Source organism: Cricetulus griseus, chromosome 2 (assembly GCF_003668045.3).
Source record: "Cricetulus griseus strain 17A/GY chromosome 2, alternate assembly CriGri-PICRH-1.0, whole genome shotgun sequence".
In the NCBI taxonomy this organism is placed as follows: Eukaryota; Metazoa; Chordata; class Mammalia; order Rodentia; family Cricetidae; genus Cricetulus; species Cricetulus griseus.
This window is the reverse complement of record NC_048595.1, coordinates 439306692-439320592: the sequence shown is the minus strand read 5'-3', so window position 1 is coordinate 439320592 and position 13901 is coordinate 439306692. Positions and strand designations below refer to the sequence as shown.

Genomic DNA, 13901 nt, shown 5'->3' with positions numbered 1-13901 from the left:
AAAAGTAAATAAATAATTCAACTTTGGGGTGCTGGGTGGGGTTCCCTGTGTTCAGATTTAAATTTCCCAGCAGCTGAAGAGTATCAAGTCTGTTGATAGTCCCAGAACTAGGTTTGATAATACTCTATTCCTCTATCTTTCTGTTATTGCCAAATCCTTTAAAAATCTTAAGTCTGATTTTTCACTTAGCATGTTATAAAACAAAACAAAACTGGGCATGTTTCTACATGTTTAACATCCTAAAGTTTTTTAAATAAGCTGCCAAGAGATGTGCCCAAATCGTTATCTAGAAGTTTGGGTAAGTGTGAGATCTTTGTCATTATAAATACTGTCCGAACAGTGTTCATATAGCCTTTCTTTTATTTCCAATTAGAAAATTAGAAGAGCCAGGGATTTTGCTTTATCTCAGTGCTTACAACCCTTGCGACAGCACGGTGGCCAGGCTGCTGTACTGTTACTGGGCTGATGGCTTGACCAACTTCTGTGTTGCTTTTACTGCCTTCTTTTCTATCTCCCTTCTCTGGCTCTGGCTCCTCCTCCCTGAGGGGTCTCATGTAGCCCAGGCTGGTCTCATCCTTGCTATGAAGTTGAGGATGACCTTGAACTTCTGATCCTCCTACCCCCATTTGCCAAGTGCTGGGATTATAGGTACGTACTGCCACACATGGTCTAAATGGCATTTGGGGTCAAACACAAGACTGTGTGTATGCCATGCATGCCATGGTTTCTCTCTCCCTAAGTATGTCATACTTGAGGACTGAGCACGCCCGGGACCCTGAGTGGCCTTCTATATGGATTTCTAATGCCTTTAAGTATTTTTCTGTGGTTGATTTCTACTTTATTTCTCTTTAAATAAACTGCCTATCTCTTTCACCAACTCGTTGTTGGGAATTTTATCATTTTCATGCATGGCTATAAAGCTTACTTAGTGCTCTGCTTTTTAGTTAATCTGGGCACTGTGTTCTTTGCATTATCACATTATTTATTCTAGATTGATTAAATGCTCCTCAAAAGTGATCTGTAACTTTTTATTCCCCTATTATCTTTTCTCTAGCAATTCCTTACATAGTATAGTTAGAAACTTATCATTAGTATTTACTAGGGAGCAACTATTTGCTCATTAAAATTTCTGTGTGTGTGTGTGTGTGTGTGTGTGTGTGTGTGTGTGCGTGCATGTGAGTGTGTGTGTGCATGTATGTGAGTGTGTGTGTGTGTGCATGTGTGTGTGTGTGTGTGTGTGTCTGTGTGTGATGTATGTACATGAGTGTGCAGGTGTACCTGTGCCTGAGTAGAGGCCAGAGGAAGATGTCAGGTGCCCTGCTCTACTCTCTGCCTGATTCCCTTGAGACAGGGTTTTTCATTGAATTTGAAGCAAGGCTGGCCAGCTCCAGTGATCCTCCCATTTGTCTACTGTAGTGCTGGGCTATGGGTGGGGTTTTTTGTTTTTTGTTTTTTTTCTGAGTCAGGGTTTCTATCTGTGGCCCTGGAACTCACTTTGTAAACCAGACTGGCCTGGGACTCGGAGAGCCATCTGCCTCTGCCTCCCCAGTTTTACAATTAAAGGCCTGTGTCACCACCCACAGGTTGTGAGTGAATTTTTTTTTTTTTTTTTTAGTTTTTTTGAAAATTTTATGTGCATTAGTGTTTTGTCTCCATGTATGTCTGGTGAGGGGGCTGGTCCCCTCTAACTAGAGTTAGAGACAGTTGGGAGCTGCCCTGTGGGTGCTGGGAATTGAACCCAGCTCCTTTGGAAGAGCTATTAGTGCTCTTAACTGCTGAGCCATCTCTCCAGCCCCATGAGTGAGTTTTGAAAGCTGGATTGTAGAAAGACACGGTAACCACGCCTCCTAAGGTGATGTCAGGGTGACATGGAAAAGGTTTAAAGGGATAGCCAAGGCACTGGCTATGGTTCATGCTTATAAACTAAACCTCATAGTGACTAAGACAAGAGGAGAGAGGGGTCAAATCAGAATGAGCTATGTATTGAGACCCTGTCTCAAAAAGAAGGGGGGGGAAGCAAGTTTTAAAAGTTAGAAAAAAGGGAGACTGAAGAGCTGACTCAGCAGTTAAGAGCTGGCTGCTGTTGCAGAGAAACAAGTTAGATTCTGAGTACCTACGAGTGACTCACAATGTCCTATCATTCCAGTTTCACTGAGTCTGCTGCCCTCTTCTGGTCTCTATGGGTACATGCATGCACATGCTACACATACAGATAAAGAGGCACACACACAAATAAAAATAAATTTAAACATAAAAGTAATAAAATGTAGAAATGAATTTTTGCCCTTCTCAACATTATGTAAATAATGTTTATTCATTTATTTTTTAAAAAAATTACTTAATGCATATGAATGTATGTGCACTGTATGAATGACTTGCATCCACGGAGGTCAGAAGAGGACATCAGATCCCCTGGAACTAGAGTTACAAATGGTTGTGAGCCTCCCTGTGGATGCTGGGAACTGAACCAAGGTCCTCTTCAAGAGCAAATGTTTTTAACCGCTGAGTCATTTCTCCAGCCCCCTCCACCCCACCCCCATGCCTTTATTTGTGGAATCTGTCACTAAATTGTAGTTTTCTGTTGACTTATCTTTACTTTATCTTAGTTCTCAGAACCGGATGCAGAGGAGGCTCTCAGTTAGTGCTTGCTGGAAGGTAAGCATAAACGAGTGAACACACCTATCTTGCTAATCAAAGCACTTTCAGCGCTGGGTTTATATGGGATCCACCTGCAGGGATGTCAGGTGGAAGGGAAGCAATTGCTCCAGCTCTCCATTTAGTCATGTCTCTATGCCTGGGCATCACAGTGAAGATGTGTGCAGGGCGGTTAAGAACATTCCGATGTCTTGAACGACTTGAAGTTAATGACTCAATAAATAGAGATATGAGAGCTTTTTACACTGGAATAATGTGCCAGAGAAGCAGGCATGTCAGGGAAGCTGCTGTCACCATGGTGATGAGGTGAGGCAGGTGCTGGGGAACTCAGTGTTGTGGGGAGCTGTCTGGACAAGGTCTATCAAGGACACAGCAGCAGAGGTCAGGACCTGTGTCCAGGCAGAAATAATAGCTTGTTATGAGCTGTCACAAAATTTTACACACACACACACACACACACACACTTAAAGAAAGGGCTATTTGTGTGTATTTTCCCCCAGTGATGAATGATTTGTAACATTGGAACAAAATATACCATGGAGACCTATAAAAATGACAGCCCCAAGTCCCGCTGGCTGTATAACAGCAACAGCCGAGAAGGCCAGTTCACTGAAACAAACAGCTGGCAGGCCAATCTGACAACTGGTATGCCAAAGGAATCATTTGTCACAGGTACCAAATGCATTCATAGCCTGTGCCTTTAAGAAACAGCGGTGACTTAGTTACCAGTGATGGAAGACTCCTCTGACTATTAACCCACCTAAGACTGGTACAGCACCGGAGAACTGGAAACTGCTATAAGTACACGAAACCATGAACTAGTACAGGCCGGCTGCAAGCCCTCACCTGTTCGAAATGCTTCCCTGCTCCTTGTGGGAGGTTTGTTGTAGCTCTGTGACTCAATTTTCCACACTGAGCTATAAGTATTTGAAATATCCCTGCTAGTTCCTCACATTGCAGACCTGCCTGACTTTTGGTCTCCTTACAACGACAGTGTAGTTATGGGGTTGCTTTGTTTTGTTTTGCTTTTTGAGACAGGGTCTTTCTGTAGCCCTGGCTGTCCTGGAACTCATTATATATACCAGGCTGGCCTCAAACTCACAGAGATCTGCTTGCCTCTGTCTCCTGGGTTTTGGGATTAAAGGCGTGCTCTACAAGGGGCTCCAACCAAAGTGTGTTTATGTTTAAAGTTCATTTTAAGGTTAATGAAATTCAAAATGTACAAACAAAAGAATTTTTAAAAATCCTAAGTTTTCACAATTGGTCAGTCATTGAATAATGTCAGTGCTGGGGAACTGATGTTTTGGTGAATCAGCTCACTCTAAAAACTTCCGTCACCAGGAGGCTTGAGCCATCACCTCCCCCCCACAAAATGACTTCAATTTATTTTCTGCCAATGCCATTATGTGTACATTTTGGATGTGGAGGCTGTAGCAAGGAGGAAAAGTGATGACAAAAGTCTAAAGGGCTTGATCAGACTGCTGAGATGGCTCAGCCGGTCAAAGTGTGTCTGTGCAAGTCTCACAACCTGAGTTCAATCCCTGGATCCCACATAAAGGTAGGAGGAGGGAACCAACTCTGCAAAGCTGTCTTCTCTTCTACACACACAGCACAGCACATGTGTGCCCCCACCCTCCGACACACACACACACACACACACACACACACACACAAATAAAAAGTACATTAAGGACCAGGTCCAGAACAAATGAGTTGGCAGTGTCCTCTGCCTTTCTTTACAAGGAAACTGCCTCTAATTAATTTGAGTGAAAACAAACAGCAAACAACAACAAAATGGAAACAGGATAGGAAAACTTAGCATATATAAGGCTCTGCATCCCAAACATGCACCCCCAAACAACAACAAAGAACAAACGAATAAGCAACCTTTCCCAGCCTATTAGAATTCAGATTCTATGAGAACAAGAGCTTTAAAACGAGCATGGAGCCTTCCAGACTCTGCCCATTGTCCAATTACTGTGAGTGCAGCTGAGACGTCTAGACAGAGTGGAGAACACGGGGTCACTTCAATGAGTGCCTTCTCTTGCTGTGGCCATCCTCCTCTGGGGGTGACATTATCCACTGGCTCCCATTACCTGTGAAGCACCCCATCCCTCCCTCAGGGGCCTCCATTACCCATGGAGTTCCTTGCAGAGCAGTGAAGTCAGCTTCTTCAGGTGAGGGAGGTTGCTGGAGCCCGTCTTGACAAAGTCAGAGTCCAGGACGAGCTGAGTGTTCAAATAATCCTGGATGGCTTTGAGATGCTCCTCTGGGAGCCTGAAAATTAAAAAGGAGGTGAAAGTCTGCTTGACCTGTTCCAGCCACAGTGACGGTGACACATTGAGGATTCTCAGTCTCTGGTTGAGACATTTTCTGGACATCTGTGTGCCTGTGTGAAGAAGGTCCCTTAGGTAGGACTGCAGAGGCAGAGGAGAAGATCAAAGCCAGGTAGAGACCAGCAAGAATACTCTTGGGATGAGCACTTTGGGTACTGTTGGAAGGAGATGATGGGGCTGGGGACTGGGATTTTTTTTTTTTTTTTTGAGACAAAAAGCCTCTGAAACATCTCCTCAGCTCATACAACTGGAATCCAAGGGTTGGAAGGACAGTTCGGCCTAGAGATAACAAGTAGGTCTGACCCTCACACAAAGTCCAAATTCACAGTCGAAGGTGACCCAGAGCACAAAAACATAGAGGGGCTGGGGTCACCCTGGGCCTCTATGGAAAAGTCAAAGTATTATTAATTTGTTTATTATTTTGTTTTCTTAGAGATTAGAGGTGGAGTGGAGGTGGGTTAGGGTCTGCCTGTGCAGCCCAGGTTGAGTTTGAACTCTTGATCTTCCTGTCTTGGCTGCCTTAGTGCTGGCACCTCCAGTTGGCGTCACAAATGTTGGAATTACAGACACATATCACCATGCCTGGCTTTTCTGTGTGATTAGGGCCAGGAATGTGAGACCAGGCAGTGGATGTTCTGGTGGTCTGACTTTGCCTACCCACCCATCCTGGACCCCTGCTTGGCCTGGTCTTACAAGGTGATAGGGCCAAGGGCAGGTGTTTGTGTCTGTGTGCTTCCAACTCCTTTCATCAGGATGCACTACCTGCTCTCCCACCCCTACCATCATGTATCCCCAGGGGCCATATGCTCCCTGGGCTCTAGCTCTTAGGGGCCAGCCTTTCCCCAGCACTTGATGTGGTTCTCCTATGAATATTGTCTGCACCCTGCTGTGGAATAACCCTTTTTGTACATTGTGCAGATGTGGTGCTCTCATTGTTAATAAAAAGTGACTGACCAATAGCTAAATAGCTAGGCAGGAAGAGGTTAGGTGGGGGAGCCAAACTAAGGAGGGCAGGGTCATGAGGGGTTACCAGGGAGATGCAGAGGAGGCGGAGATGAACATGCCACGCTGGAAAAAAGTACTGCCATGTGGTAGAGCATAGGTAAGAGATGTGGGTTAATTAAGATGTAAGGGCTAGTTAGTAACAAGCCTAAGCCATTGGCCGAGCATTTATAATTAATAATAAATATCTGTGTGGTTATTTGGGAGCCAGCTGATGGGACAGGCTGTCGGAATAGTACCTTATTAGTGAAGCCATAAGCTTGAGGTGCCATCCTGAGGCCCCATAGGAGCTGCGTGAGGAGAGCATGTGGACAGTCACATTGGATTTTCTAGGGTTCAGGGCTACTGTTCCTGTGAGTAGGGTATGCCTGCGGAACGGAGAGCTCCCCCAGCAGCTGACTATGATAGGATGCGGTGCAACAAGCAGGAGCAGCCTCACACAGTGATTTCCTGTGAGAAACACTTTAGCATCGTAGGTGTGGATGTGCCACCTGACCACACAATGGTAGTGACCTACTAAATCGAAAGCAATCTTGCACTTACCATGGCAGAAAGACCTAAAAACACTCCAAAACTTTAAAAGTAAGTGAAAAAAGGAGAAGAGACCTTATCCCCCACAAAGATGACGATGAAGGTTAATGTACAAGATTATAAAATCTCACAAGAAAGATGCAAAGACCCCAACTGAGAGAAATGGGCTAGGGACAAAAATGACTTTTTTTGTTTTTTGGAGGGAGCTAGTCCTGACTAAAAACACACGAGTTGTCTTTCAACTTTGCTATTAATAAGGTGAATGAGAAAGCCTGCTGTTCCCTACAGCCTGGGCCTGGCTTGCCTGGGTGCTAGAAGCCGGGTACTAGGCACAGGCCAGCTTCCCAGGGGGCCCTCTAGGTGGAAACTCACCCACTGGTGTCCATGCTCTGTAGTCGCTGAAACAGCGTCTCGGAGAGACTCGGTCGGGTGACTTCAGGGGCTCGGGGGTTCTCTATTGGAAGAGGAGGATCCTTGGCCTCGCAGGGCCCAGCAGACATGGGAATGTTTCTGGGAGGCAGCTCCGGTGGTGACATAACACTTTCTACCAGAGGAGCAGAAACAAATGCCATCCGTGAGGACACTGTGTATATACCTGCTCTGCATCTCTGCCACAGCCCTGTGAGGTCCAGGCTACCAGGTTCCAGGTTCTGGTCTGCCCCCATTGTTCCTATTCCTCCTTCCTACATCCATGCCCACTCCCTGGTTAGATAGAGAGCTTCCTGAGGCCAACCTGGTTTCATAATCCTGAGACCTGGGGACTCTTGGGTTGTGGTCTGCTCTCTGGCTGTGGTCTGCGTTACCATGTTGCTCAGCAAAGACCCAGTGGTGTCCGTTGGCCCTGGGAAGCACAAGGACACCTTCAGGATTGCTGGTCCTGGACAGACCAAATGGCAGATCAGCATGGTGACTTGGCTGTCATGGCTACAAAGTATCCCCATGGTTTATGGGCAGGAAATGAAGCCCACCCAACTGTTGCTTTCTCTCCTCCACTTCTGTGCTCCTCCTTTCTCTTTTCCCTCCAGACTCAGGTCTCCTTTCCCTCTTATTTAGAAAATAAGGGGTCCTCTCATTCAAAGACCCTACATATCAAATAAACAACTTGACCTTTGTCTGAGAGATGGAGACCCTTGCCAACTTCTTTCAAATATCTTTCATGTACACAAAGGTCACCAAGCCATTTAGGTTCAGGACTTCCTGCCCAAGCCCCTCATGACCCCTAAGGGCTACCCAGGTTCCCAGCCACAGCACTGCCCAGGTGAGAGGAACAAGGGGACTTTTCCTTCAATGTATGTGCACGCCCCTTCTTCCTCTCCTGGCTGTGGAAGACAGTTCTGATTCTATTTTGCATCTCAGGAACTGCAGGCCCTTGAGAAGACCCAAGACAAATCAGACACCTAGTCCAAGCACTGGATGTCCCTTAGCTCTGGGTCTTGTATGTGACCAGGAACTGTGTTTGGGGAAGTGAAGTCAAGGTCTGGAAACCCAGCTTGCCTCTGGAGCCTTTATCGGAAGCATTGGGGGTTTACTTCCGATGGCATCTCAGGGGCAGGGAAAGTTGAAGAAAAGTGGCCTGAGGGAAGTGAGAATAGCGAAGAAGAAGCGTGGAGGACGTGCCTGCAGGATAAGATAACAACTGCCATGTGGCCTTCATGTGAGCTTTGGCTCCAGCTATACAACAGCTGTTGATCTCTAAGGGTCAGACAGAGGAGACATGGCAGACCCTGTCAGCAGGCTCGGAACTCTGGCCATCTAGGACACATGCTTCTCCTGGCCCTCCTCTATTGCTCCTTCATGGCTGGTAGTCAGATTGCTTGGCTGCCTTTTGGCAGGTAGTGTGAGCTGAACAAACAGGAAGTGGGAGTCTCCTGGGAGGCAGAAGGTTGGAGAAGAGGGGCAGGTGACCTATAGCTAGCCCATAGGAGAACAGGATGCCTTGAATGTGTCTGGCATATTCTCACCAGGGCCAGACAAGAGGCAGACCTGGGGCATCAGCGTTGCTGGCCAAATGTCTTCCCCGGGGAGCCTGCCAGGAGCACGATGTCCAGCTGAGGGGCTCAAGAGGTTGCTTCTGATAGGCAAGGGCCCTTTGATGAAAAGAGGGTGTTCTGCTGCGGGGCTCTCTACACAGCTGTCTCTCCCTGTCCTCGTGCTGTCCCTCCCTCACCCACTCTTGGGAACATGTTTTCTTTCAACATATTTTAGGAGCCTCTAGAGAGATGGTGGTGTCTCACTATGTAGCTCAGGCTAGTTCAAACTCATGTTCCTCCTGCCTCAGCCTCCCGAATTTTGGGGTTCCTGGTGGCATGTGCCACCATGGTCATTTTTGTTTAATGATGCTATATGAAGAAGCACTTTGCCCGTCTCTCACTCAGGTGTAAGGATCGCCTTGTTTTCGTTATAAGGAAGAAACTGAAGAGAGCTTCATTTATGGAGTGTTTGCTGTGGACTGTGAATGACGTTCCATTCATGGGCTCATCTGATCCTGTGGCATCCTGGGAGATTGGTATGTGCTATTGTCACCTAATCTCATTAAAGGGAAGCTTGTGGTTCAGAGTCGAAGTCACCCAAAGTCACAAAGGCAACAAGTTGGAGGGCAGGAATTCTGGTCCCCACCTGACTTGGGAGCCCATAGTTCCCACCCATCCTTATTGTGCTACACTCACCCTCTGCAGCAAGACCCTCTGACCTATGAGCACCTGTGAGACCAGACCGGCAGAGTCCTGCTGCAGCCTCCCACCCTTGCCACCCTCTCCTTCCCTTCCTACCAGTGTCCTCTTCAGCCTCATCAATGGCGTCCTCTTCCTCCAGCGGTACGGGGTACTGCAGGTGGGTCACCAGCCCCATGTTTTCCTTCTTGTAAAACTCGATGAGCTGGTCCAGCTTTGTGAAGAACCTCATGGGGACACCTTCGGATGCCTGAAGACAGAGCACATTTTAGCTAGAATGTCACCTAACCACAAGGGCCACCTGCAGCGGAGACCGAAGAGACAGGGAGTGGCCATACCCCAGAAAAAGCTGCAGGCTCTCCACCCACACCTCACATCCTGTAGCCAGTGGCTCCCAGGAGCCCCCCAAAAAGGTGCAAATACGGGTGTTTTTGAAACTACTTTTTTCTTTGCAGCTGTGTATTATTTTTATAAGTATTTTACTATACAAATATAGCATACTTTTTATTATATCCAAATTAGGAAATACAAATTTTTGAAAGAAATCACCTATAATTTCAAAGGCCCAAAAATTCTATTTTTAATAGTTTAGGTGTGTGTGTGTGTGTGGTGAACAGAGCTATTTTTGCCCCACCCCCAAGATCATTTCTAAAAATTATTTTTTATTTTTGGTATTGAAGGCTGAACTTGGGTCCTCACACACGCAAAGCACAGCCCTACCACTGCTCCGGCTATTTGTTTACTATTTACTCATTTTTACAGTGCTAGGGATTGAACGCAGGGCTTTTCACATGCTATGTGAGCATCCTATCTCTGTGCTACATCTCCTGCCTCTGCCTGCTGCCTGCTGGGATCACAGGCATAGGTCACACGCACAGTGCACAGTTGTTGCACCCTTTTAAACTTTGTTTTGAGGTAGTCTCTCTCTAAGTTATCCAGGCTGAGTTTGAGTTCATCCTCCTCCTGGCTCAACTCCCAGAGTAACTGGGATTAAGGACACATGCCACCACACAAGGCTTGTTGGTTTGTTTATTTAAAGTTTTGAGCTGGGGTCTGGCTATGTTGCACAAGGTGGCCTCAAACTTGCAGCCACCCTCCTGCCTCAGACTCTCAAGTACTTAAAATCACAAGTTTGTGCCACCATGACTGACTATTATTTTTAAGGAAAGGAAAACTTGTTTTTGTAATTTTTTTTCATTTACTATAATTCTGGTTTTGTTTATTTTTTGAGACTGGGTCTCACTATGCAGCCCTAGTTGGCCTGGAATTCACAGAGATTTGTTTGCTCCTGTCTCCTGAGTGCTGGGATTAAAGGTGTGCACTACTATGCTAGATTTATCTTTTTTTTTTTTTTTTTTTTTTTTTTTTTTTTTTCTGAGGCAGGGTTTCTCTGTGGCTCTGGAGGCTGTCCTGGAACTAGTTCTTGTAGGCCAGGCTGGTCTCGAACTCACAGATATCTGCCTGCCTCTGCTTCCTGAGTGCTGGGATTAAAGGAGTGCGCCACCACCGCCTGGCTGATTTAGCTACTTTTTTAAAAGATAAAATTATTTTGTGTGTATAGTGTTTTACCTCCAAAAATGTTATATGCACCAATGAGTACAGTGCCCATAGAGGCCAGTAGAGGGCACCATATCCCTTGGACTGGAGTTAGAGATCACTGTGAGCCATCCACGAGGGTGCTGGAAACTGAACCCTGGGACCCCAGCAAGAGCAGCCAGTGCTCTTAACCACATGGCCACCTGTCCAGCTCTTGGTTATGCTTGTTTTAATCAAAAGTCAGGAAGTGGTCCAAGCAACATGGGAATCTTCACCACTTTGTGCCCCTGCTGGTTGGTGGAGGTAACTCTGCTCTACTGTTCTAACACTCTGGGACCAGGACTCTTTTGTATGTTGGTGGAAGAGGGAACTGCGGCAGGAAATCCAAGGTCTTCTCTTCATCTAGCCCAGCCCCTACTAAGATGCCCTTTCATACATCTACGCATACCCTTGCTAAGACAATGTCCCTACAGGCAGCCAGATTGGAGCAAGAGACCAAGATACTGAAGGTAACAATGGGCATTACATACACCCTTTCTCTAAACTGTCTCTGTGGCTTTGCAGGGTCACAGTTCCTCCACCTGGGCCTCCAAACACCAAGGGTCTGCCCATAGGTCACTCCAGTCCTTTAAGACAATGTCTTACATTGTAGCTCAGGCTGGCCTCAAACTCATGACAATCCTCCTGCCTTAGCTACCTGGGTGTTGGAATTACAGGTCTGAGCCACCGTGCCCAGCTATCATCTCAACAATGACTCTCATGTCTTCAGGTTTGGAGATCAGAGGTTGAACTATTTCTTTAGTGGCTACTGGTTGCCTTCTTGCTGAGAGAGACTCACTGCTTGTGGTACACAAGGCCACTAATAAGATGGCTTTGGGTTAGAAAGTCTTCATTGGAGGATGAACAGGTGGTTGGCTCAGTCACCTCTGCATTAGATTCCTATTGCTGATAGTTTGAGGGCTTCATTTGGGAGGCTTGGTAGGACAATGGCCTGGTGACATCAGAATCTTAGGTGAATGGGACAGAATGAAGTATCCTGTCAACTTGATGAGGTAAAGATTCACCATAGATATAAGTCTTCGGGCCCATCTAGGTTAGGGTTATTGAAGGCCCATCCTAAATGTAGGTGACATCATCCCGAGGACTGAGGTCCAGAAGTGAATAAAAAGAGAAAGCAAACTGACACCAGCACTCATCGCCCTCTGCTTCCCAAGTTTGGACACAGTGTGATCAGCTGCCTCTGCTTCTCCCATCACCCCATCACGGTGGACTATACCCCCTGGAACTGTAAACCAAATTAACCCCTTTCTTCCCCAAGTCACTTTTGTTAAATATGTTGTCAGCTATGGGACAAGCAACTGATACAACTAGGAATCCTAGCTCTCAGACCTGTCTCTGAACCCAGGCTCATGCATCTTCCACATTGTAGTGAGAACAAGGGTCTTGTGTGAGACTCAGGCTGTCCATATGGCTCCCTGCCTCCCTCTGTCTGCTTCTCTCGTGTGCCAAGTGTACTTGTGTGCTCATGTGTACTGCACACAAAAATCTGTGCATATGTGTTTGTGTGTGGGTGTGTGTTGTATGGCTTAGGCTGTTTTAGTAAATTTGTAGAGAGCATAACAACACGGTTTGTTTATTCTTTTCGTTAAATTCTCTTGTTTTCTCAAAGCCCCATGCTACACAATCTCTTGTAAGCACTGTTAACCACCTGAGTGGCAGCCCTTGCCAAGATCTCCAGAATCTTCTTTCAATGGTTCAAATGCAAACAAGAATGGAATGACAGACATAACTTGATGAGAGGTAAGACCTTTGAACTCAGTTCAGTTAAAGCAGTCGTAAGTATGTGCGCCTGTCAGGGGGTTATACCTAGCGGACAGCATGCCATCACACATTTGGAAAGAGTACGAAAAAAATCAAAGAAATTCGAGGTAGGTTGATCCATGTGTGAGTCTGGGAAAGGAGTCTTAGCCGGCGATGGAGAGTGCCTGAGGGTTGAATGTGTGAAATCATAAGCGATTTGGGGTTTAGGAGACACCCAAGATGAGATGCACAATATTTTTGTTCTGTTTTTTGTTTTTTGAGATCTACCTGCCTCTGCCTCCTGAGTGCTGGGATTAAAGACGTGCGTCACCACCCCCTGCCTGCCACTTTTACTTCCCTGTTATGAAGGATTGTAATGTGGAATTGTGAACAAAAATAAATCTTTTCTTTCCTAAATTGCTTTTTGTTATTACAACAACAGGAAATAAAACCAGGATAGGACCCTTTGGTGAGTGTGGAGATATAGAGAAGCAGTGAGGGGGTGGGGACAGTGTGCCCCTTCCCTCCCAACAGTCCCAAATGTGGTGCTTTTGCAACTGTCTTTTGTTTGTTCTTGGAGATAGGGTCTCTCCAAGTAGCCCTGGCTCTCCTGGAACTCACTCTGTAGACCAGGATGGCCTCGAACTCACAGAGATCTATCTGCCTGCCTCCACTTCCTGAGTGCTGTGATTAAAGGCATGCCCCACCATCGCCCAGGAAACTTTTTCAACAATTTTAAAGTGTAGAATGTTGTCAAGAAAATTGTCACAGGCATTAGTCAGAGTCCTAGCATGAAGCAGGTGTCATATAAATTTGGAGTTTGGGGAGTGTTTGGTAGGTAGGGGAGCAGAGTCCCAGAGCTAACTATAGAGGGGAGCAGCTTCCTCCCATCCCTGGAAGATCCCAGGGGGAGGATAATACTAGAACCCAGAGAGAGCACCCAGCAGGACCTCAGAGAGAGCACCCCTCTGTAGAGGGGCCAACAGGACCTCACAGGGAGGGATCCATGACCATAGCCCCCCCCACCATCACTCCAATCCTTCACTGTCTTTCTTTCGCTCTCTTGTCACCTGGCTGCGGCTCCCACTGGTTAAACCCAATGGGAACCCAGGCCAATGAATAGACTGGCAAATAGAAGAATCACAGTACATAAGTTCACAGCTGGAGAGCAGCGCCTGTGCATTGCATGGGACGGGGGCTCAGATCAAGAAGGCTCTGAACAGGGTTCCCTGTCAGAGGAGGGGTGTGGCCCTGGCTTCTAAACGTCCAGGCCACCATCTGTTGTTCCTCATTCTGCAGTTATGGCCTTCCTTAAAAGATGCAGCAAGTCATTTTGAAATAGAGAAGGAACTCCAAAGGTCTCCTGTTAGCT

The 13901-nt window shown here is 46.6% G+C and overlaps 1 protein-coding gene across 1 annotated transcript in view; it reads right to left on the bottom strand.

Annotated features, from left to right (window-relative positions):
* Inpp5d (inositol polyphosphate-5-phosphatase D) overlaps positions 1-13901 on the bottom strand; it is a 105419-nt gene that overhangs the window by 47306 nt on the left and 44212 nt on the right. Inside the window, exons 3-5 of the mRNA XM_027397475.2 lie at positions 9293-9443; positions 6897-7068; positions 4792-4932 (exon numbers count right to left, since the gene is read on the bottom strand). Of these exons, the coding sequence (XP_027253276.2) occupies positions 4792-4932; positions 6897-7068; positions 9293-9443 (464 nt within the window). The remainder of the gene's footprint in view (positions 1-4791; positions 4933-6896; positions 7069-9292; positions 9444-13901) is intronic.